The sequence below is a fragment of the Chanos chanos genome, chromosome 11 (assembly GCF_902362185.1).
Source record: "Chanos chanos chromosome 11, fChaCha1.1, whole genome shotgun sequence".
In the NCBI taxonomy this organism is placed as follows: Eukaryota; Metazoa; Chordata; class Actinopteri; order Gonorynchiformes; family Chanidae; genus Chanos; species Chanos chanos.
In genome coordinates this window covers 279,356-305,000 of record NC_044505.1, presented here as the reverse complement: position 1 = coordinate 305,000, position 25,645 = coordinate 279,356, and the positions used below count along the sequence as shown (strand labels likewise).

General features: G+C 44.5%; 1 protein-coding gene across 1 annotated transcript in view; it reads left to right on the top strand.

Annotated features, from left to right (window-relative positions):
* Window positions 1–14,426, top strand: part of tbc1d9 (TBC1 domain family, member 9 (with GRAM domain)) — a 36,826-nt gene extending 22,400 nt beyond the window's left edge. The window contains exons 11-21 of the mRNA XM_030788030.1: window positions 1,315–1,432; window positions 2,142–2,427; window positions 2,979–3,108; window positions 3,518–3,616; window positions 4,281–4,349; window positions 8,229–8,469; window positions 8,776–8,841; window positions 9,443–9,529; window positions 9,755–9,823; window positions 13,361–13,464; window positions 13,617–14,426. Of these exons, the coding sequence (XP_030643890.1) occupies window positions 1,315–1,432; window positions 2,142–2,427; window positions 2,979–3,108; window positions 3,518–3,616; window positions 4,281–4,349; window positions 8,229–8,469; window positions 8,776–8,841; window positions 9,443–9,529; window positions 9,755–9,823; window positions 13,361–13,464; window positions 13,617–14,426 (2,079 nt within the window). The remainder of the gene's footprint in view (window positions 1–1,314; window positions 1,433–2,141; window positions 2,428–2,978; window positions 3,109–3,517; window positions 3,617–4,280; window positions 4,350–8,228; window positions 8,470–8,775; window positions 8,842–9,442; window positions 9,530–9,754; window positions 9,824–13,360; window positions 13,465–13,616) is intronic.
* The last annotated feature ends 11,219 nt before the right edge of the window (window positions 14,427–25,645 follow it).

The window sequence follows — 25,645 nt, the reverse complement described above, 5'->3', positions numbered from 1 at the left end:
CAGACACACACAGCATGACCCTTAACTACCATAGACACACACACACACAGCATGACCCTTAACTACCACAGACACACACAGCATGACCCTTAACTACCACAGACACACACACGCACACACGGCATGACCCTTAACTACCACAGACGCACATACACACACACACACACACGGCACGACCCTTAACTACCATAGACACACACTCACACACACACACACGGCATGACCCTTAACTACCACAGACGCACACACACACACACGGCACGACCCTTAACTACCATAGACACACACTCACACACACACACACGGCACGACCCTTAACTACCACAGACACACACAGCATGACCCTTAACTACCACAGACACACACACGCACACACGGCATGACCCTTAACTACCACAGACGCACATACACACACACACACACACGGCATGACCCTTAACTACCACAGACACACACTCACACACACACACGGCATGACCCTTAACTACCGCAGACACACACACACACACACACACACACACACACAGCATGACCCTTAACTACCACAGACACACACTCACACACACACACACACACAGCATGACCCTTAACTACCACAGACACACACTCACACACACACACGGCATGACCCTTAACTACCACAGACACACACTCACACACACACATGGCATGACCCTTAACTACCACAGACACACACTCACACACACACACAGCATGACCCTTAACTACCGCAGACACACACACACACACGGCATCACCTTTAACTACTGCAGACACACACACACTCACACACACACACACAGCATGACCCTTAACTACCACAGACACACACACACACACACACACACACACAGCATGACCCTTAACTACCACAGACACACACACACACACGGCATCACCTTTAACTACTGCAGACACACACACACTCACACACACACACGGCATGACCCTTAACTACCACAGACACACACACACACACACAGCATGACCCTTAACTACCACAGACACACACTCACATGGCATGACCCTTAACTACCACAGACACACACTCACACACACACACACAAACACGGCATGACCCTTAACTACTGCAGACACACACACACACACACACACACACACACACACGGCATGACCCTTAACTACTGCAGACACACACACACACACACACACACACGCGGCATGACCCTTAACTACTGCAGACTGTCACACGCAGAAACTCTGTGTTCTAGCACAAGACATACTGTTACTGTATTTACTGTGTGTGTGTGTCTGTATCTGTGTGTGTGTGTGTGTGTACATGTGTGTCTCTAGGCCATGAACATTGTGACCTCAGTACTCCTGCTGTATGCTAAAGAGGAGGAGGCATTCTGGCTGTTGGTGGCACTTTGTGAGAGAATGCTGCCTGACTACTACAACACCAGGGTCGTAGGTCAGACTCCATCAAATGTTAAAAAAAACAAAACAACCAAAAACCTGTGACTACCCCTCTGTCTGTTTGTCCATCCCTCAAGTTTTCTTTCCCTCTTCTCTGTCTCTGTGTGCGTGCGTGTGTGTGTGTGCGCATATGCGTCTCTGTGTGTGCGTGCGTGCGCGTGCGTGTGTGTGTGCGCGTGTGTGTGCGCGTGTGTGTGTGTGCGTGCGTGCGTGTGTGCGTATGCGTGTGCGGATGCGTGTGTGCGCGTGTGTGTGCGTGCGCGCGTGTGTGTCTATGCGTGCGTGTGTGTGTGCGTATACGTGTGTGTGCGTGCGTGTGTGTGTGTGTGTGCGCGCGCGTGTGTGTGTGCGTATGCGTGTGTGTGTGCGTATGCGTGTGTGTGTGCATATGCGTGCGTGCGTATGCATATGTGCGCGTATGCGTGCGTGCGCGCGTGTGTGTGCGTGCGCGCGCGTGTGTGTGCGTATGTGTGTGTGTGTGTGTGTGCGCGTGCGTGCGTGCGTGCGTGTGTGCGTATGCATGTGTGTGTGTGCGTATGCGTGTGTGTGCGTGTGTGCGTATGCGTGTGTGCGTATGCGTGTGTGTGTGTGTGCGTGCGTGCGTGTGTGTGTGCGTGCGTGTGTGCGTATGCATGTGTGTGTGCGTATGCGTGTGTGCATATGTGTGTGTGTGTGTGCGTATGTGTGTGTGCGTGCGTGTGCAGGTGCGCTGGTGGATCAGGGGGTGTTTGAGGAGCTGGTGAGGGAGCATGTTCCTCTGCTGTATGAGTGTATGCAGGAGCTGGGTGTGATCTCCACCATCTCCCTGTCCTGGTTCCTCACGCTCTTCCTCAGCGTCATGCCCTTTGAGAGTGCCGTGGTGGTGGTGGACTGTTTCTTCTACGAGGGCATTAAAGTCATCTTCCAGCTGGCGCTGTCCGTGCTCCACGCCAACATCCACAAACTGCTCGCCTGCAAAGACGACGGCGAGGCCATGACCGTCCTCGGCAGGTAAACCTCCGCCGCCGGGGTCGGGGGTCAGGGGTCAGGGGTCGCCGGCGAGACCGGTGGACTAGGAATGTCTGTTATTTTCTCGCCCGTATTGAAAGAATGTGAAGTATGTGAAAACCGATGTAAGAACAGTGATAAATCTCACTGAATTACCCCTTATCATAATGACATTGATATGTTTTTATTTGCAGAAAATGCTTTAATGAATTATTAAAATTTATTTATTTATTGTAGGCAGCTGTAATCATCCAGTGTACATCTTAGGCTGTTTTCTGTTTGTTATCTGTGTGTCCTGTGTGTGTTCTGTAGCTATGCAGGAGCAGGTACTACTGTTTTTTTTTGTTTTCACTTCTTAATTACATGCTGTTATCTCAAAAGCGGGTGTGTGTGCTCTTCAGCCAATCAGAGAACACATGTAGTTACCTGACAAGCAAAAGTAGCAGGACCTTGGGCTTCATGGATGGATTTTCTCAGCTCTGGTTTAAAGGGAGGGAAACAGTTGTCATTTAACACTGTCTGTGTGTCTGTGTCTATGTGTGTGTGTTCTGTAGGTATCTGGACAGTGTGACTAACAAGGACAGCACGCTGCCTCCGATACCCCATCTTCACTCTCTCCTGACAGATGATGGAGAACCCCACCCTGAGGTGGACATCTTTAAGCTGGTACGAAGCTCCTACGAGGTAAGGCAGCCTGTGTGTGTGTGTGCCTATGTGCACCTTTGTGCCTGTGCCTGTGTGTGTGGATGTGTGTGTGTGTGCAGTGTGGTGGTGCATGTCTGTGTTTACTGTGTGTCTCAGTGTGATTGTGTGTGTGTGTGTTCAGTGTGCAGTGTGGTGGTGCATGTCTGTGTTTACTGTGTGTCTCAGTGTGTTTGTGTGTGTGTGTGTGTCTCAGTGTGCAGTGTGCAGGTGCATGTCTGTGTTTACTGTGTGTCTCAGTGTGTTTGTGTGTGTGGATGGGTGTGTGTGTGTGTTCAGTGTGCAGTGTGCTGGTGCATGTCTGTGTTTACTGTGTGTCTCAGTGTGTGTGTGTGTGTGTGTGTGTGTGTGTTCAGCAGTAATGACTGCCCTTGTTTTGCTGGATTTGTAGAAATTCGGCTCCATTCGGGCAGATGTTATTGAACAGATGCGCTTCAAACAGAGACTGAGAGTGATTCAGACCATCGAGGACACCACCAAACGCAATGTGGTAAAAACACCAGCTGACCCTGACCCTGACCCTGAGCCTAACCCTGACCCTCTGCACCAAACTCAGCACGAACAAAATCACCATGATTTTTTGATCTGAAAACAGTTACGCTAATTTTGGATACTAATAAGACAACGTCATCAGATGATTCATCAGATTCAAAATTTCATATAAAACCTGACGGACATCAAACTGACAAAGACCTCTTCCCAACTCTTTCTCTCTCTCACACTCTCTCTCTCACAGTCTCTCTCTCACACACAGTCTCTCTCTCACACTCAGTCTCTCTCTCACACTCATTCTCTCTCTCACTCATTCTCTCTCTCACTCTCTCTCTCACTCATTCTCTCTCACGTTCTCTCTGTCACACTCTCTCACTCTCACAGTCTCTCTCTCACACTCATTCTCTCTCTCACTCTCTCTCTCACTCTCTCACTCATTCTCTCTCTCACTCATTCTCTCTCACACTCTTTCTCTCTCTAACACTCTCTCACATTCTCTCTGTCACACTCCCTCACTCATTCTCTCTCACACTCTATTTCTCTCTCACACTCTCTCTCACACTCTCTCTCTCTCTCTCTCTCTCTCACACCCTTTCACAGTCTCTGTTCCATGTGCTCAGTTTGAAACTCCATTTCTGTGTTACCTTTTCTGTCTTCCTCAGGTGCGGACCATTGTCACAGAGACGCCCTTTAGCATTGACGAGTTGGAGGAGCTTTACGTTCTGTTTAAGGTGAGCTTGAACAGGCTGCCATGGTGATGACTCCTACGAGGTCAGGTTGCCACAGCGATGACTCCTATGAGGTCATATGCTCTGATCAGTCATGTGAGATGTTTGTTGCTGTGTGGGAGATGAGCTGCATAGTCCGTGATAGAGGAGGTCAGGCTGTAGGGTTGATCAGGGCTGTGGTGTGTGTGTGTGTGTGTGAAGATCAGGTTTCACGCTAACATGCCCCACCCAGCTGCCTCCTCACTCACCATTAGTCGCCATGGATACCAGTCCCTCAGTGTGGCTGTGCTAATGTGCATCTGAGAATACCTCAGGTGCATCACCAGCGCCTGTGTGTGTGTGTGTGTGTGTGAAGGTTGTGTGTGGATCAGGGCCTGTGTTTGTCAGGATGAAGAGGGCTGTGTGTGTGAAGGCTGTGTGTGTGGTTGTGTGTGTCTGTGTGTGTGTGGTTGTGTGTGTGTGAAGGGTGTGTATGTGTGTGTGTGGTTGGGTGTGAAGGCTGTGTGTGTGTGTGTGTGTCTGTGTGTGTGTGAAGGGTGTGTATGTGTGTGTGTGATTGTGTGTGTGTGTGTGTGATTGGGTGTGAAGGCTGTGTGTGTGTGGTTGGGTGTGAAGGCTGTGTGTGTGTGTGTGTGTGGTTGGGTGTGAAGGCTGTGTGTGTGTGTGTGTCTGTGTGTGTGTGGTTGGGTGTGAAGGCTGTGTGTGTGTGAAGGGTGTGTCTGTGTGTGTGTGGTTGGGTGTGAAGGCTGTGTGTGTGTGAAGGGTGTGTCTGTGTGTGTATGGTTGTGTGTGTCTGTGTGTGTGTGAAGGGTGTGTATGTGTGTGTGTGGTTGGGTGTGAAGGCTGTGTGTGTGTGTGGTTGTGTGAAGGGTGTGTATGTGTGTGTGTGTGTGTGTGTGTGGTTGTGTGAAGGGTGTGTATGTGTGTGTGTGTGTGTGTGTGTGGTTGTGTGAAGGGTGTGTATGTGTGTGTGTGTGTGTGGTTGTGTGAAGGGTGTGTATGTGTGTGTGTGTGTGTGTGTGTGTGTGTGTGTGTGTGGTTGTGTGAAGGGTGTGTATGTGTGTGTGTGTGTGTGTGTGTGTGTGTGTGTGTATGTGTGTTTGTGTATGATTTAGTTCCTCTGTCTGAGGCCTTACAGTCATAGTCAGTGATGGAGGAGGTCAGGCCATAGGGTTGATCAGAGCTGTTGGGGGGGTGTGTGTGTGTGTGTGTGCGTGTGCGTGTGTGTGTGCGTGTGCGTGTGCGTGTGCGTGTGTGTGTGTGTGTGTGGTTGTGTGAAGGGTGTGTGTGTGTGTGTGTGTGTGTGTGTGTATGTGTGTTTGTGTATGATTTAGTTCCTCTGTCTGAGGCCTTACAGTCATAGTCAGTGATGGAGGAGGTCAGGCCATAGGGTTGATCAGAGCTGTTGGGGGTGTGTGTGTGTGTGTGTGTGGGTGTGTATGTGTGTGTGAGAGAGAGAGTGTGTGTGTGTGTGTGTGTGTGTGTGTGTGTGTGTGTGTGTGTATGTGTGTGTGAGAGAGAGAGTGTGTGTGTGTGTGTGTGTGTGTGTGTGTGTGTGTGTGTGTGTGTGAGAGAGAGAGTGTGTGTGTGTGTGTGTGTGTGTGTGTGTGTGTGTGTGTGTGTGAGTGTGTGTGTGTGTGTGTGTGTGTGTGTGTGTGAGAGAGAGTGTGTGTGTGTGTGTGTGTGTGTGTGTGTGTGTGTGTGTGTGTGTGTGTGTGTGTGTGTGTGTAGGGTTCATACTGATCCATTAACCTCTCCATAGGATTCGACAGTCACCTCTGTCCACTGGTGGAATCCTGTCATGCGTCTCTATCGTATAGATTAAAAGACAGTTTATTCACTTGCATATAGACTACAAGACAGTTTATTCATTGACAGTACACACAGCTATTTCAAGCTTCTTACAATTTTACAATTTGGTATTTGGCAGACGCTTTTAGCCAAAGCGACTTACAATAAGTGCATGAGTCAGATCCTATTACCTCATAAGCAGAGATCACAATAAAGGCTGTACATTAATTTACCCCTCGTATTGTGCCCCTGGAATACTTTGACAGTGAAAGACAGACACAGATACAAGACGAGGTTTGTTTTTTTTTTGAGTAAAGAAAGAGAGGTCAGGCAGTGGGGGACAGGTGTGTTCTGAAGAGGTGGGTTTTCAGTTTCCTGTGGAAGATGGTCAGAGATTCTGCAGTCTTGACTGCATGAGGGAGGTCGTTCCACCACCTCGGGGCAATGGCGGAGAAGAGGCGTGGTCGGGAGGAACGGCCGGGTTCCCAAAGTGAGGGAACCATCAGTTGACCAGAGGTGGTAGAGCGGAGGGTCCTAGTTGGGGTGTAAGGCGTTATAAGAGACTGAAGGTATGATGGGGTGGAGCCTCTTGTGGCCTGGTAGGCCAGTACCAGTGTCTTGAACTGGATGCGGGCTGCTACCGGAAGCCAGTGGAGCGCAGTAAACAGTGGAGTGACATGAGAGTGCTTCGGGCTGAATACCAGGCGTGCAGCGGCGTTCTGCACGAGCTGGAGCGGCCTGATGGCACAGGTCGGTAAGCCAGCCTGTAGAACGCTGCAGTAGTCAAGGCGGGAGATGACAAGCGCTTTGACCTTAGAGCCCAATATCACTGTTTACAGTCTCAAAAGGCTTTACAGGCCACGACAGTCAGAATCCAAACACGACTATTTCATGCTGTTCTTCCCCACCAGTGGTTACAAAGACAATCTACAGCACAGACCTTATCACTAACCATACTGTAACAGAGACAGTCTACAACACAGACCTTATCACTAACAATACTGTAACAGAGACAATCACAAACCATACTGTAACAAAGACAGTCTACAGCACAGACCTTATCACTAACCATACTGTAACAAAGACAATCTACAGCACAGACCTTATCACTAACCATACTGTAACAAAGACAATCTACAGCACAGACCTTATCACTAACCATACTGTAACAAAGACAATCTACAGCACAGACCTTATCACTAACCATACTGTAACAGAGACAATCTACAGCACAGACCTTATCACAAACCATACTGTAACAAAGATAGTCTATAGCACAGACCTTATCACTAACCATACTGTAACAGAGACAATCTACAGCACAGACCTTATCACAAACCATACTGTAACAGAGACAATCTACAGCACAGACCTTATCACAAACCATACTGTAACAAAGATAGTCTATAGCACAGACCTTATCACTAACCATACTGTAACAAAGACAATCTACAGCACAGACCTTATCACTAACCATACTGTAACAGAGACAGTCTACAACACAGACCTTATCACTAACAATACTGTAACAGAGACAATCACAAACCATACTGTAACAAAGATAGTCTATAGCACAGACCTTATCACTAACCATACTGTAACAGAGACAATCTACAGCACAGACCTTATCACAAACCATACTGTAACAAAGACAATCTACAGCACAGACCTTATCACTAACCATACTGTAACAGAGACAATCTACAGCACAGACCTTATCACAAACCATACTGTAACAAAGACAGTCGACAGCACAGACCCTATCACTAACCATACTGTTGACTTTCTGTTTTTCCTGGTACACCATGTGTATTGAGTTGCACTGGGTATATGCTCTGTGTGTAATTGTATATAGATATGTTGTTTTTAATTCTCCCTCTCTCTCTCTCTCTCTCTCTCTCTCTCTCTCTCTCCCTCCCCCCCCCCTCTCCTCTCTCCTCTCTCTCTCTTTCTCTCTCTCCGCTCTCTCTCTCTCTCTCTTTGTCTTTCTGTCTCTCTCATTCTCTCTCTCTCTCTCTCTCTTTATCTTTCTCTCTCTCTCCTCTCTCTCCCTCCCCCCTCTCTGTCCTCTCTCTCCCCTCCCACCCACAGGCCGAACATCTGACCAGCTGTTACTGGGGGGGTAACAGTAACCCCACAGAGCGCCACGACCCCAGCCTGCCCTATCTGGAGCAGTACCGTATCGACGCGGAGCAGTTTAAGGCTCTGTTTGCCCTGCTCTTTCCCTGGGCTGGAGGAACCCACACCGACACTCTGGCCCTGCGTCTGTTCCGCTTACTCGACAGCAACGCTGACGGACTCATCAACTTCCACGAGTTTATTACTGGCCTCAGTGAGTCGACTCTGCTGTGTGTCTGTGTCTGTGTGTGTGTGTGTATCAGTGAGTGTGTGTTTTGGACTGCGGCATGGGAAAGGTCAGGGACAATTACATATTTCAAATGGTGAAACAATAAGAATGAAAACTGATAAAAAATAAGACAGTGTTGTGACAGTGTTGGTATTTTCAGGGAAGGAAAATGTGTATGATGCGTTTTAGTGAAGATGCATGAGGTCACATGAGTGCGTGTGTCTGTGTATGTGTGTGTGTGTGTGTGTGTGTGTGTGTGTGTGTGCGCGCGTGTGTGCGTGTGTGTTGCAGGTGTGCTTTGCCATGGGGACCTGACAGAAAAACTCAAGCTGCTGTACAAGATGCATGTACTGCCTGGTAAGACATTAGCACACACACACACACACACACACACACACGTGCTGCACAGACACAGACAAACAAACAAAAATAAATAAATAAATAAAAACAAAAACACACACACATGTGTCCTACTCAGTGACATATTTTGAAAAGAATGTGAGAACTCATGTCTTTCTCCCTCCCTCTCTTCCTCCCTCTCTTCCTCTCTCTCTCTCTCTCTCTCTAACACACACCCCTTTCTCTCTCTCTCACTCTCTCTCTCTCTGAAAAAAAATCAGTCTCTCACTTCTCTATTCTGTGCCCAGGGTGTGCTAAAATGTGTGTGTGTGTGTGTGTGTGTGTGTGTGTGTGCATTGTCAAAGATGAAGACTTTTTAAAGCCAATCTTAATTATATTACAAACAGACCAATCTTCATGACTAAGGATTACTCACTCTCTTTATATGTGAATGCATATGTGAAGTTCATATGAATCCAGACTGACCGGTTCCATACAGTTCTTTTAAACAAGTCTAACTGAGCAAACTGGACTCTCTGGATCAGATCCATGCTCCACACCAGAAACTGGGCCATGCAGTTTGAATTCTGTGACCCTGACCCGCCTCTCTCCTCTGCAGAGCTGACCCGTGACCAAGAGGAACCAGACTCCGCCTTTGAGGCGACGCAGTACTTCTTTGAGGACATCACGCCAGAGACATCTCACGGTTGGTTTCACAGTGACCTTCAATACCCTTGGTTTCAGGGCATGAAAACACAAATGCAGTACTTGAGTGTCTGAGAAGGAGACGGTTGAAAAACCAGACTGGTTGAGAAGAAGAGGAGCTGGTTTGTTTTGAAGATGCATAGCTACAGACACTTTCTTATTTAGATTAACTGACATTTGCCAAAAATTGCTTTTGAAAATGAACCCATTGTCATGTCACCACTAGGCCTTGACCCCAAGTGTAAGGGCGAGAGGGATGACGGATTTGTCAGGGTCACCTTCAAAACAGAGAAAGGTATGACCCATGCACCCACCCTGATGACCCCTGGATGACCTGCGGTAGGGTTCCCATCACACTGTGTCTGGCGCTCTTATTGGGATGTTTGACAGGATAAATGATCCAGTAAATTCAGTCTATCAAATATTGTACAGAAAAGATAGATCACTGCTGATTTAAAGATGGAAAATGTTTAAAAGAACATAAGTTTATAAAATGTTTCAGGGACTGCAGGGTTATAGAACAGTATCTTCAGCACACATTGTGCTGAATTTAGTTGTAGATTTACAGACTGGATTAACAGGCCAGATTTACAGGCCAGATTAACAAATTGGATCTATAATATCTGTCTGCAGAGTTGCAGTTTCAGGCCAGTGGCATTCAGCGCTGCCATTTCTTTGGTTTATCTTAGCGACTGTTAGGCTAATCAACATTTCAGTCGTTTTAAGGTTAGGGTTAGGCTAGGGCAACGATATCCCTTTCTGAATGGTAATATGCAAAGGGACACATACAACCAGCACAAACAGTCGCTGTCTACATGGCTCCATCAGGCAAATTAGCAGGTTCACACGATGTCCTCCTGCACATGTTTTCAATGCCACTGGCCTGAAACTGTGACTGTGAAAGTGCCACTCTGCAGTCCGACACTTCTCAGTTGGGTTAATGGTCCACATTAATGCCAAGCTCTGTTTACGTGACGTTGTTAGTAGGGAAACAGTAGAGCATTCAATCTCTGCTACTGGACTGGGAGCGTTCTATATTCTTTATGGTTTTAAAAACACAGAGCAATGTGGGCTCAATTTAACTCTAGCGCCCTCTACTGCTCTTACAGTGAACTCTGCTTTAAAAAAAAAAAATAAAGAGAAAAAAAAAATTTTTTTTTTTTAGAATTTTTAAAACATTGTATTTTTTAAAATTTCCTGGTGCTATGTAGACCCCATGTAGTGTTCAACCAACAAAATGATCTGCCTCTGTATCTGTGTTTGGACAGTAGACTGGAGGTGGGCGTGGTTTATACTGGAAGTCACATTACATCAGGCAAATGTATTTTCTAACCTAATATTCATTGGCAATGCAATTTCTGTGCCTTCCTTCAAAGCATCAAACTGATTTAACATTGGCATATAATTATTTATGAAATATATTTCACATTCTCATACTGTACTTTTCATCTCTCTTTCTCTTTTCTTTTTTAACTTATATTTGTAACTAAACTAAGTTTTATGAACTGTCTGAACCTCATCACCACCACTCCCTTTAACTGGGGGACACTGAACAATCAGAAACTGAAGAAAATGTTTTAGAAATCGAAAGATTCTGTTTAACATTGGCAATAGAAACGGTTCACAGAAAAGAAAAATATCCTTCAGTTGAGGGGAATAATCTTAAATTCCACTGAATCTGCATTCGCGATTCTTGGATGTGTTAACGTTACTGCAGTTCGTGAATTACTATTTTACAACAGTAATTTACACTGACTCCAGGGGGGGCGACTACAGAACGTAGTGATCACTTTTCAATTATGTGTAGTACATGAAACGACTTTCGACTGGGTTTGTTAATGGAGTAATTTGACACATACAGCTAAAAACTACAGGTTCTCAGCTCTATTTTGATGTATAGGTGCCGGAGTTAAACCAGCCGCCACACCGGGATTTTGTCTCGCTAGCTCCCGCTCCTGACTCGGTGGGGGCGACTGCAGAATATAGCGATCAATTTTCAGTAATGTGTAGTAAATGAAACGACCAGTTATTGAATTCAAAGTCCTGTGTTGCAAACAGTATGGGCATTTTTATCTTGCGGCCACCCCCATAATGACGTGAATCGATTTGAAGAAACATAACGCCTGACGCACAGACATGTCAATCTTTTTTCCCCCGAATGATAACGAGCAACTTTGGGTAGAAGAAATATGTGTTTCCATGGCATTATTTGTGCTTTCCCAAATACCGTATTTGGATTCCGGTACATCCCTACTGTGTAGGGTTGTGTAGACCCTGTGTAGTGTAGTGTTGACCCATGTAAGGTTGTTTATAAGCCGTGTAGTGCTCTATAAACTCCGTGTAGTGTTATGTAGATCCTGTGTAGTGCTCTATAAACTCCGTGTAGTGTTGTGTAGACCCCGTGTAGTGTAGACCCCATGTAGGGTTGTTTATAAGCCGTGTAGTGTTGTGTAGACCCTGTAAATTGTTGTGTAGTCCCCATGTAAGGTTGTTTATAAGCTGTGTAGTGTTGTGTAGACCCTGTGTAGTGTAGTCCCGACCCCGTGTAGTATTGTGTAGACCTTGTTCTATAAAGATCTGTTTCATTGTGTTTGGAGCACCATAGAACCCAGCTGCACGGATAAACCCGAGGGGAGGTGGGAGATGGGGGAGGCATGGTTTGGAGTAGAGGGTGTGAAACAAGGACATGCTTCTGTCATGAGTTCCTTAAATGCAGAGGTCAGATTCACTGCTCACAGTGTGTGTGTGCAATTACGGAGATTTAAATCTTTAATCTTTAGATTTTCTACATGGGAAGACAGTGACAGTAAGTAAACCTCCTCATAAATGCAGTCAGTACAGTTTCATTTCAGGTTTTATTGTCATTTACTAGAAACGATCAAGTTTTGTCATTTTTACTAGAAACGAAACTGTACTGACTGCATTTATGAGGAGGTTTACTTACTGTCACTGTCTTCCCATGTAGAAAATCTAAAGATTTAAATCTCTGTAATTGCACACACACACTGTGAGCAGTGAATCTGACCCCTGCGTTTAACCCACCCTTACACACCAGGAGTGAGCACACACAACCACTAAGCACAGGGGCAGTGGGCAGCACACCTGCGCCCAGGGGGCCGTTTGGGTTTAAATTCCTCGCCCAGGGGGCCGTTTGGGTTTAAATTCCTCGCCCAGGGGGCCGTTTGGGTTTAAATTCCTCGCCCAGGGGGCCGTTTGGGTTTAAATTCCGCGCCCAGGGGGCCGTTTGGGTTTAAATTCCTCGCCCAGGGGGCCGTTTGGGTTTAAATTCCGCGCCCAGGGGGCCGTTTGGGTTTAAATTCCTCGCCCAGGGGGCCGTTTGGGTTTAAATTCCGCGCCCAGGGGGCCGTTTGGGTTTAAATTCCTCGCCCAGGGGGCCGTTTGGGTTTAAATTCCTCGCCCAGGGGGCCGTTTGGGTTTAAATTCCGCGCCCAGGGGGCCGTTTGGGTTTAAATTCCGCGCCCAGGGGGCCGTTTGGGTTTAAATTCCGCGCCCAGGGGGCCGTTTGGGTTTAAATTCCGCGCCATGGGGGCCGTTTGGGTTTAAATTCCTCGCCCATGGTTCTTCTGCCGGTCCTGGGAATGGAACTGGCCATCTTTTGGTCACAATCCCGCTTCTCTAAATACTCAGTTAATAATAATAATAATAATAATAATAATAATAATAATAATAATGATAGGGTTTGTAATCTTGGTTAAGTGTATCTTTAGGCATAAAGTGTTTTGATATAGAATTTAATCTTTGAGAGGGTTGTGGTATGGTAGGCATTACTGTGGCGCTTACGAGAGATGTTCTGTCTGTGTTCCTGACACAGTGAAGAAAATACACACTCCAGACTGCCGTAACTACATGCGTCTGTGGAACCAGGAGACCAGATCCAAACTGGAGAATATGAAGGATCTCCCCAAACTAAATCAGGTACAGCTCCAAACAGGAATACTCAGCACATCCTGTATGTGAAGTCAGTGTTCCAGAATCTCATGTCATTCCTTTAAAATAATGCATGTGTGCACATCTCTCTCTCTGTCTGTCTGTCTGTCTGTCTCTCCCCGTCTGTCTCTCTCACTCAGGGTCAGTTTATTGAGCTGTGTAAGACGCTTTATAACATGTTCAGTGAGGACCCTAATGAACAGGAGCTGTACCACGCCACTGCCACCGTCACCAGTCTGCTGCTCGAGATGGGAGAGGTGGGAAAACTATTCTGCAGCCCCTCGAGTAAGGCCCATGAAGATGAGGATGAGGATGAAGAAGAGGAGGAGAGGGCTCCTGTGCCCGTGAGTAAGCGGCCGTTCGGCCTGTTCCGGCAGAGGAGCCAGGCGGATGCCTTCCTTCCCAATACAGAAGAGTCACGACCAAAGCTATGTAGCACTGGGCCTCCTGGTGCAGTTGGAGGGGAGCAGCACTCTTCCTGCGGCACGGGGCCCATGGAGGACATCAAGCTGGAGGACTCGTCGCCCAAAGACACGGGCACATCCACAGCCATGCTTATCTCTGACGACGAGACCAAGGATGACACGTCCATGTCCTCCTACTCAGTCCTTAGTGCCGGCTCCCACGAGCTGGACGAAAAGCTGCATTGTGAGGACATAGCTGATGACACAGTGCTGGTTCGCAGCAATGGGCCTCACTGCAGTGTCGGGCCCCACGGTGGAGTCAGGTCTCATGGTGGTGGTGGTCTGCCCCACAGTGCCAGCATTGACAAAGACTGGGCCATCACGTTTGAACAGTTCTTGGCATCTGTGCTGACGGAGCACGCCCTGGTTCAGTACTTTGAGAAGCCTGTGGAGATGCCTGCACGCATAACCAATGCCAAGAATGTACGCAAGGTGGGTCATCCACACATGTCAGTCAGCGACTATGAGATCTCAGTGTCTGGATAACGCTCTCAAACAGCAGACAGCCACCAGAGCTCCCGCTCAACGTCAAGTTCTCAGAATCAGAATCGGGAAACATTTTCTAAAACTAAAACTGTTGGGCTTTACGTGCTTGTACAGTATCTCATCTATCCTTCATAAGATGACTTACTTAGACCTACATCAGAGTTCCGGTTTGTGTTTAATATCGGACTGAGAGACAGGAAACTGCCCTTGCCTGTGTATTTTCTCCAACATGTAATTTACTCCTCATTTTGATGTGATGACTGGGCCAATTGAAGGTTACGTTAGGCCATGTTAGAGCCGTGTGAAGCCACAGGGGGACACGTATACCCACTGTATGTTTGGATGTGCTTGCTGTACTTTATATGGAGTGATGTGTATGACTAATCGTATCTAATTCAGGTAGACTTTGTATCATGGTGATTAGCAGTAACTGCCTTGGCTTGGGATTGGGCTGTCCCAGGTTTTGGAAAGAAAGAGGAACCAGAAGAAATCATCCTCAGGCATCTTTAACATCGCAGTCAGGCACTGGCTGGCACCATTTAGTCAACCCTCTGACGCCAGCCTGTGTCACTGGAGACAGGGGATGATTGGACAACGTGGACGACTAACTGCGGTGGAGGTGACATTCGGACAGAACGGCAGTCAACTGGAGCTTTCTAGAAACGAACAGGACTTCAGATCTCTAAGGCTTTTCCTGTACAGGTGTTCTGTGGAAGCTTCTTGAACAATCCTTGTTTTTTTTTTCTTCCTCTCTCTGTCTTTTACTGGCACCCGCACTTTGAGTTCCACTGTCATTATCAAAAAAGATGAATTTGGTAAGTCATGGAGGTTGTAGGGAATGCAGCCATATAGAACTATGAATGAGTAGTCAGTAGTCAATTAATATGCCTCATATCACATTGTGCAATATAAGGAGACTAAGGACTGGACAGCCTTCAGACATTTTATATCCCCACACGATTTCTGAAGTGAAACAAGTTTACATTGTGTTTTTATCTTTCCACCCATTCCGGACACGTGTCCACTTTTACGTAAGCTGTTTTTTAATTCACTGTTTTGATTCTGTTTTATGCTGCTGTTTTTTTATTTGTTCCAGTGTTAATGATTTTAAATGTCCTGTAAATGGTTCAAACCACTTCAGCTAATTAAAACCATAGAGGGAACTATCTTACTCCACATATGAAAGACACACCCAACGTGTCCTTGTTGTTGTCTCTGTACTGAACTGTCTGTCATATTGCCAGAGAGGCAGTGCTCACTGCTGTTTGGTCGTATGTTATCCAAAGTTAGAGTAGGACCTGACACTGACAATTTTTTTCATCATGTAAATTTAGTTTTTTTGGGATAGACAGGGTTTCAAGATACAGATCATGAAAACATAAAATCCGTTTTTCTTATAACAGAAGTCAGAGGACAAAATGAAGAGAAATGGTATAAAATGCAAACTTGAGTACAGTTCCATACCACGCCCCCTATAGACGATTTAAAAAACTTTCCATAGACGTGAGAGAGAGAAGCCAGACATTCAGACTGGAGTGATCTCTGCATTATGGACTGTTTTAACAAACAAGAGGCTGACACAGCTTATCACATTGAGCATGTCTATTCCTCAAGGAGAACCTTATGTATTCAAGGTGTTAAAGTGTTAGTCAATTCAGTGAAACCATAATTTGACTTTGGGAATTTCAGTCCTGTTCCAAAACATCAGAAATAGTTTTCTGGCTATAAAGAAACCATGTCAGAGAAGTGTTGCTGTGTTTCCTTCCGTATAGATGAGTGAGGTTCCTGAAGACACGTGATATCTGAGGATGTTAAGTGCACTAATGTTTCCCTCTTTAAACAGGGTAATTTGGATATCACATTCCAAGAAGTAAAAATTAGACCTCATCTGCCACCTGGTGGTGCATTGTCATTTTGCATTCAAGAAAACAGAGCGTCTTATGATTATCTCTACATTAAAACTGTTGACTGGAGCACAGGCCACCCAACCTCCTGCGAACATCCGCATGTAAACCCCCGATTCCTGACCAATGCTAGAACAACACCTTTAATGCCACCCCGTAAGACCAGTAAGGGAACGACAAGCCACCGCCCAATCCCCCAATAAAGAAAATAACAACCAAATTACAATTAGACGACATCCACGTAGAAAACCTCTCAACACTCCAAGTGTCAAACATTAACCCACAAAGACCATAACAAAAAATGGCTCCATAATCAGCATTGATTCTGAGAGACATAATAAAAGCCTCTTCTACAGTAGACACATGGGTATTTAACAGCTACAGAACAAAACGTTTTTTCCTGTTTTTTCTTCTTTCTGCAAAAAATAAGGTCCAGTATAGAAATACTTTTTCCCAACTTAACACAATACCCAATAGTTATCCATACAAAAAAAACAACAGATTTGTGAATGACATCTGATATTGTCCATGTCTGAAAATTAGGCAGGTCGTCGAATGTTGTAGTGATAAGCCATGTTAACTCATGAGCTTGTTCGTAGCGGTCCATGCACCAGGGATCAGTCTGTCCCGGCTGTTCCATAGAGCTGCTCTGCAAAGTCCACTGCTTTGTCGGGGTCTGTGAAACAGTCCTCCTTACTGTTGGATGAGACTTGCAGTCTCGTAGGGCATAGCAAAGTGAACTTCACGCCTGGTTTGTTCTTTAATAGCTGGTTTGAACAGTGCTTGTGGTTTCATAACATAGTTTCACAGGTTAGGATGTTAGACATAGGCTTTATGGTCATGTCAACCATATACAGCTAGTACATGGTGCAATGAAACAATCTTCCTCCTGGTGCTACATAGAACAACACAGAACCACATGAGACTACACAGAGCCGAGACAGAAAAAAAAGGAAAAAAGCCCCACAGGTCTACGTAGAACTGATACAGAAAAAAGACAAACACAGGTCTACGCAGACTACAGAAAGTGCATGAGTGCAAACGTAGAAACAGACGGTGCAAAAAGACAGTGCAAGGTTACTGAGGTAAGAGTGTTAAGTTTACAGACATCTGCTGTAGTGTAAGGGCATAACTGCTGTAGAAATGTAAACATATGTACATAAAAACATATAAATGTAAAAATAATTGCTGTAATGTGAGTATGGTATTTTGCAGAAGAAGTACAATACTGGCAGAAAGGTACAGTAAAATCCAGTTCTGCTCATTGCCAGTGATTTGTTGTACCTCTGCCACCTACCGTAATCTCCTCTCCATCCTGAGGCTGTAACGTAGTCTGAGAATGAGGGCACATGACGGTTTGCCTTCCTTAACCTGACTCCCAGGAGTGCCCAGTTAGCACGGCCCATGAGAGGAAGCTTCTCCCGACACGGTGCCTGAGGAGCTGCACTGTGAAGTCTCCAGGTTTCTCCTGACTTTCCCTGCCGATAGTCCGACTTCAAGGCCAAGTTTCCCGACTGTATCAGAGGTATCTGAGGTTTGTAGGTTTGCTGGCTTAGCACCATGCGCTGAGCTGCACTACTGAGATGGCAGCTCTAGTCTCATTTTTGAAAGTTGCCAGCTGACCTCTGATGCTGCTGGAAAGTCATTTATCCTCATATCAGTTATTTCTCCAGGCTGAGATTTAAGAGAATATGGCTCTGTGCTGTGGAAGTGACAGCACACAGTTTCCCCAGTCATTGAGCTGGGACTTAGGAGCAGCCAGCAGAGCCCTGCCTGAGGACCTGAGGCTGTGCACTGGCTCGTAGTAACCAGCGAAGGGAGGCTGAAACAGCGCTGATACGATCTTGTCCTCTAGTGTTTAAAGTCTAGCAGCTGTGTTTTGTACCAACTCAAGTTTTATTGTCATTTACTAGATAACAATGTGGACATCTGTATCATTGTGCAAGTTGAGCCCTGAACCCAAGAATTTCATCAATGTAAAGGAAGAGTAGATAATAAATAGAAAGAATAGATAAGGTAATATAAAGACATATATACAAAGGAAATATATACACGTGCAATAAATAGAGGATAGAAATGTACAAATATAGAAATAAGACGCGAGAGTGTTTTGGCTTAACCCTGAGTACAAAGAATTGCAGTAATCTAACCTAGATGAAATAAAAGCATGGACGACAGATCAGACCGTGAGAGAAAAGACCTGATTTTCTGAGATGTTACGTAACTGATAAACATACAAGAGCTCGTAAAGATCATTATCAGCATAAATAAAAAAAGGGGCATACATATATACAGTTCTGGAAAAAATTAAGAGACCACTGCAAAATTCAGTTTGTCTGGTTTTACTATTTATAGGTATGTGTTAGGTATAGGTAACATTTGTTTTATTCTATGAACTGACATTTCTCCCAAATTCCAAATAAAAACATTGTGATTGAGCATTTATTTGCAGAAAATGGACAACTAGTCAAAATAACAAAAAAGATGCAGTGTTTTCAGACCTCGAAGAAAAGTTCATATTCATTTTTAACACAATACTAATGTTTTAACTTGGGAAGAGAAAATCAGTATTTGGTGGAATAGCCCTGATTTTTAATCACAGCTTTCATGCGTCTAGGCATGCTCTCCACCAGTCTTTCACACTGCTGTTGGGTGACTTTATGCCACTCCTGGTGCAAAAATTGAAGCAGCTTGGCTTTGTTTGATGGCTTGTGACCATCCATCTTCCTCTTGATCACATTCCAGAGGTTTTCAATGGGGTTCAGGTCTGGAGATTGGGCTGGCCATGACAGGGTCTTGATCTGGTGGTCCTCCATCCACACCTTGATTGACCTGGCTGTGTGGCATGGAGCACTGTCTTCAGATTTGGGGAACATTATACGAGCAGAAGGAAGCAGGTTTTCTTCCAGGATAACCTTATACTTGGCTTGATTCATCTTCGCAAAGACAAATCTGCCCAATTCCAGCCTTGCAGAAGCACCCTGAGATCATCACTGATCCTCCACCAAATGTCACAGGGGGTGCAAGACACTGTGGCTTGTAGGCCTCTCTAGATCTCCGTCTAACCATGAGAGGACCAGGTGTTGGGTAGAGCTGAAAACTGGACTCATCAGAGAAGATGACCTCACTCCAGTCCTCTACAGTCCAATCCTTATGGTCCTCTGCAAACCTCAGCCTGGCTCTTCTTTGCTTCACATCAATGAAGGGCTTTTCTCGAGCTTTGCACGACTTCCGCCCCGCCCCTAGCAGCCTGTTTTGAACCGTTCTCGCCATGCACTTCACCCCTGCTGCCGTTTGCCATTCTTTTTGTAGGTCACTTGATGTCATCCAGCGGTTGTTGAGTGACATTTGGATGAGGTGGCGGTCATCCCGGTCAGTGGACAGTCGTGGAGAGCCCTGTCGGTCTGTAGCTTTGTTGTTCCCAATGTCTGCTGCTTGACCTTGTTCTTATGAACTGCCGTCTTTGAAATGTTAAGGATGGAAGCAACCTTACACTCACTGTGTCTCTCTGCCAGTAAAGCCAGAATAGATCCCTTCTTTTTCTAACTCTAAACTTTTCTTTTCAACTCTTTTGGGATGGTCGATAGTTATTTTTTGTAATTCCAATTACTTTTGAGGTACTACCAGCACTGTTTTTGTCATCCAGCTGGTCCTACTGCAAAAAGATAGTGATGACCACAAGAGTGGTTTTTATACTTTTCCTTGTTAAATAAGATTTGGTTCAGGTGATCACCTAATCAGTGCCTCATTAAGTATAACCAGGTGTGTGCTTGTGTTGGAATTCAACAGACACTGGAAGGGAATGGCTGCCATACATGTAGAGATGCTGATTTAAGAGAAATTTGGAGTGGTCTCTGAGTTTTTTCCAGAGCTGCATATATATATATATATATATATATATATATATATATATATATATATATATATACATATATGTGTGTGTGTATGTATATAACAGTCATTTCTACATCATTGTGCATAAATAAGAACAATGAAAGAAGGACCAAAGATTTGAAAAACAAGGGGCATAACTCAAAACAACACGATATCCCCACAAATTTTTCTTGCTTTTTTATGAGAGTACATTTTTTTTAGTGATGAGAAAAATAATTTGAAATCATTTATAAACCAAACAAAGGAGGGTTTTCTATTTCTCTACTTACTACAATGAATATGACATTTACCCAAAAGGATGATCATATTAATAGCTGCAGCTTCACAATGGAGTCAGTTGAAAATGTAACTTTTCAGTATTTCAAAACGTACATGTCCATGCTCACACACAGTGACTGTGACACGTGCATTTTGTTTTCAAGTTTAATCCCTCATTAAAGCTGACATTTTAAAGAGGCATCAAGGAGTATTTGTCTTAAACTAGCGAGCTACTAGCTAACAGTCAGCAGACGTGCAAACCAGCAACAGCAAAGTTTTCCAGCTAGTTTACGAACCGAGGTATTTCGCTAACATTACTTATATTAGTGAATACAGACTATTATATATCTCACTAATATATCCTGGTGAGGCTGGATTTAACCTGACATCTGGTGGCATTTCTTAAAATGCTGCGTAGGTTGACACACACACGGTGATCGTCTCGTCAAACCTTAATCCATGTCGTATTTCCGGTTGGAAAAATACATCGAGAGCAAGGAGAATTTCAAAGAGAGAGCGGGCAGATGGAAACTCGAGCGAGAGCGCAAAAGAAAGAGAGGGCGAGCAGTTTGAGACGTTGATGCGACCCTCATGTCTGTGCTCAATCAAAACTTTGTTTTTCACACTCTCGATCCCTGTCCCTGTGCTCGTTTATATTCTGTGTGCGCTCTCATAATAAAGACACAGCCAAACAACGCCGCAGCATACCCCTCCTCTGGGAATCAAACGTTAAACACTTTAACTAACGTTGACTCGGCAACTCAAATCATGGATACTCTCGGAGGAAGAAAAAGAACGGATTTGTCGACACATTTTTGCTATAATACAAATAACGACAAAACGTGCTGCAAACAATGTGGGCGCAAAATCAGTGGGAAAAACACCACAGACCTCAAGAGGCATTTGAAGGTGCATCACAAAGAAATATATGATAAGGTAATCAGACGGCTATCTTTTCTTGTTCACTTGACTTGTGAACGTGAATTGTGCATACCGATAAGTTAGTTCTGGGTGCAAGATGAAGGTAAACATTGCTTTAAGAAAGAAAGCCATGTTCCTTCTTTTATCTAGCTAGCGGGCTGCCCCTTACTTCCCCAGAGTAGACAGCATAGTTAGATATGAGTAGGGCTCACACTCTCGCCGTTGAATATCAGTGTGCTTGATGAAATCACTGTAGAGATTCAATTATAAATGCAAAAACGCAAATTGACTAAAATGTGACAAATGCATTTGACTATAATTTGACTAAAACTTGTGTAGTTTCCGTTGACTAAAACTAATAATGATCAGATGACTAAAATATGACAAAAAAAGAATATGTATCTTTGTCAGAAGACTAAATCAAAATCACCTGCCAAAATTAACACTGTTATGCATTCAGCCCTACAGAAAAAAATTACTTTGAAGATTTACTTAATCTGTGTATTTAATAAAGAAAGCAGAGTTTCACAAAGAGTATGAAAACATGTAGAACCAACTAGAACTAGTTCTCACTCAGTCTGTGCATGCTGATATTGTTAATCGGTTAATTGAAGATGGTCCAACATTATGGTAGAAAGTGTGGTTGTTTGTGGCCACTAGAGGGCATCTAATTGTAACTGAGCTCTTGGGTGGGGAGCAGAGGACAGAGAGAGCCGTGCATCACCTGCTCATTATCAGGTGTGTTTCGAGTAGAACTGGAGTAAAATATTTGGGAAGAACATCACTCACCTTCTTTTGGTTCTTCCTGACGAGTCCATACAACCTGAATTAATGGGATTTATGAATACGAATACAAAATACTTTATTAAGCATGAGGGAAATTCGAGTGTCGCAACAGCACTGCCCGGGACAAACACAATAATAGAATAATATAATGGAATAAAATAAATAAATGAAATAGAAAAGTTGCATCTGTCAGTTCTACATTGTGCAGTAATAAGTAGTATATGGTAAAACGAGAATAGTGAGGGAGACAGAAAAAGTTATTGTCCATTTTGCAGTGATTATATACAGGGTATATAAAGAAACATGCTGCAGAAATAGAACGAGTAATATGATTGCTATTTTACAGTGTGCAATGGAGTACATTGCTCTTGTTTGTAAATTTTGCATAACAATAATAATAATAATAATAATAACTGTAAAGTGCAATTCTTAACCAGAAATGTCAGAAGGCGTGATATGACAGAAGATAGTTACTGTCCCATGTGCAGTGATTCTGTGTGAAAGGGAACAGCACAGGGCATTAGGCATCAGTCTAATCCCATGTTGCTGTGTGTTACGATGTTGTGGGGGTACCTAACCAAACTGTGTGTTGCTGCTGCCCCTGTCTCTTCCCGGTCTGTCTGTTCTCCTGTAGGTGGAGCCTGATACGGTGATTCGTTTGCGGGCGGGGCTTCTCCTACTTAAGCGTCCCGTTCCAAGATGGTTCTCTCTCTCCCTCTCTCTCTCTCGTTCTCCGCTTCCCTCAGACAGACGCTGCACATACCTTACGTTTAATAGTGGTTGTTCTCTTGTGTTAGTTAATTCCACGTTAGTTGTAAACACTTGATTTCTTTTTCTGTAAACGGGTATGGTTTTTGGTATTGGCGGGCACTTTTTTTGAGCACCTTAGGTTAGGTTCACTTAGTGTTGCAAGAAAGTGGAACGGAAGACTCACGCCTTTTTGTTTTCACGGGAGACAGGGAACACAAGGAAGAAAGCGTGAGGTTTTTTTTTTTTATTTTGTCTTCTGTTTTCTTGTGGTCGTTTGTGACTGCCACGTTCCGTTATATTTGTGAGTTTTGTCATTCATCATTAAACTTGTAAATATTTTTTCCCGTACTGAACTGCGTGGGCTTTTGTTACTATGTCCTGCTTTTTTTTCTTTTTATGAAATAAATGTAAAATAAATGGGGGCTCATCCAGGATGGAATTTTGGATAAGTGTGCTCACTTTTTGAAATTGGGTTTGTGACACACTTTATAGTTTACCTTTTTCGGGAATTGTTTCCATTCCAGTTGCGCAGTAGCCTATTGTGCATATCCGTAGCCTTTTGTGCTTCTTGACCTGTTCTTTCGATTAAAATTTTTTTTTTCTATTAAGACTTTTCCTCCGTACTATAGCTTGGTGATCAGTTGCCCAGTGTCGTCTTCTCTTATGCCCTTTTGCTTTATGTGGTACTTAATGCACTCATATTGTGTTTCTCTCAATGTTTAGTCTAGAGGAATTTTTTCACACACCAACTGCCGGTCATTATAAAGTGGAAGTCCGTGGTAGTCCTTCCAAAGCAGACCTCCAGGCAGAATTTACTGAGGCTTTACACACTCTTGGGTTATTTGGGGAGGTGGAGAAGGTGCTTCCCGATCCTCCTCCAACACCTGATGTTGGTAAAGTCCTGCCTGAAACCAGCCCTCTATTTACAAAAGCTTCACTTGAATTGAAATGATTACAATTTAGGGAAAAAGAAATTGAATGGGATGTGAGAAATTGAGACTAGAGGCAGATAGACAAGCAATGAGGGATAGAGAACGGAGAGAGCATGAACTTAGAATTAAAGATTTGGAGTTGGCGCAAGCTGTTCGCATGAAGGAGTTAGACATTAAAGCCCGTGAGGCTGGTGTGTTTTTTCCGTCTAATCAGTTTGATGTCACTCGTATATATTTGTGTTGGTCCCCCATTTAGAGAAAACGAGGTGGACAAATTTTTCGCTCATTTTCAACGAGTTGCAGCAATTTTGAAATGGCCATGTGAGGTATGGACTATGACACTTCAGTGTGTTTTTACTGGGAAAGCGCAGGAGGCCTATTCTTTGTCGTTGGAAGATGCTGCTGATTATGAGAGTGAAACAGGCTGTTTTGCGTATTTACTCTCTGGTACCTGAAGCTTATCGGCAAAAATACTGCAATTACCAGAAACCTAGGACGCCCAAAGAAGCAGTATCAGAACCAGTTCACACTCCAGATAAACGAGTGATAGGATTTAAAGATTCTGTCCCTGTTTGTGGCTATTGTAAAAAGCGTGGACATGTACTTGCAGAATGTTATTCCTTAAAACGTAAAAACAAGTCTCCTTATCCCACAGCTTTAAGTAAGTCCGAATCAGATTTGTGTGTCTCGAAATTCACTTCGACGTCTCGGAAAGACGAGAGTAATAGTCAGGCGTTCGCACCGTTTATTATGGACGGTTTTGTCGCTTTGTCCGGAGAGCCTAGTGTGCGCGTCCCCATAAAAATTTTACGCGACACAGGTGCCTCTCAAAGTTTCATCTTAGAGGATATATTGCCTTTTAGCGACAAATCTTTTACTGGAGCTAGTGTACTTGTACAGGGTTTTGAAATGGGTTTGTGAATGTCCCTTTGCATGAAATTGTTCTGTCTTCTGACTTGGTCACTGGCATTTCAATGTTGCTCGGGAATGATTTGGCCGGTGGGAAAATCTTGCCTAGCCCTGTTGTGACTAATGTATGTCCAGTTTCTCCTAGTCCTGATGATTTGTTCACGGAATACCCCGAAGTATTTCCGTCTCGTGTAGTTACTCGTGCTATGGCGCAACGCGCAAAAGAGACCAAAACTAAGGAACATGATGATGAGCATTTTGATCTTAGTGATACTTTCATTGCTCATCCTTTGCCTTGTCATGGTAAGGACAGAATTTCTGCCACAGAGTCGAGTACTCCTTCCCTTTCTAAATTGTCGAGGTCGCGAGCAACTTATCTCTGAACAAAAAAACAATCCCTCTCTTACTCCGCTGTTTGCTCAGGCTATGTCCGAGAAGGACATTCAATTCACGCCTCATGGTTATTTCTTTTGCGAGGGGGTGTCAAATTACCAGTAAACCTAACCAATTGATTCCTCCAGCCCCACTACAACAGATTCCGGTAACATTCCAGTAACTTCCGGTAACATTTGCCCGTTGCCTCGGACGAAATCTGGAAATCAGTACTTGCTCACAATTATGTGTAGTTTAACGCGTTTTCCTGAGGCTGTTCCACTTCGAAAAATTATAGCCACTGTCATCATCAGGGCTCTGTTAGGTTTTTTTTCCTCTGTTTGGTGTTCCGAAGGTTGTGCAAACTGATCAGGACACAAATTTTATGTCCAGAGTTTTTGAACAGTCTAACTTTCGATAAAACATGTCACTTCTAGCTGTTATGACCCCCAAACTTAAGGCACTCTTGAGCATTTTCAGTCTATGCTTAGGA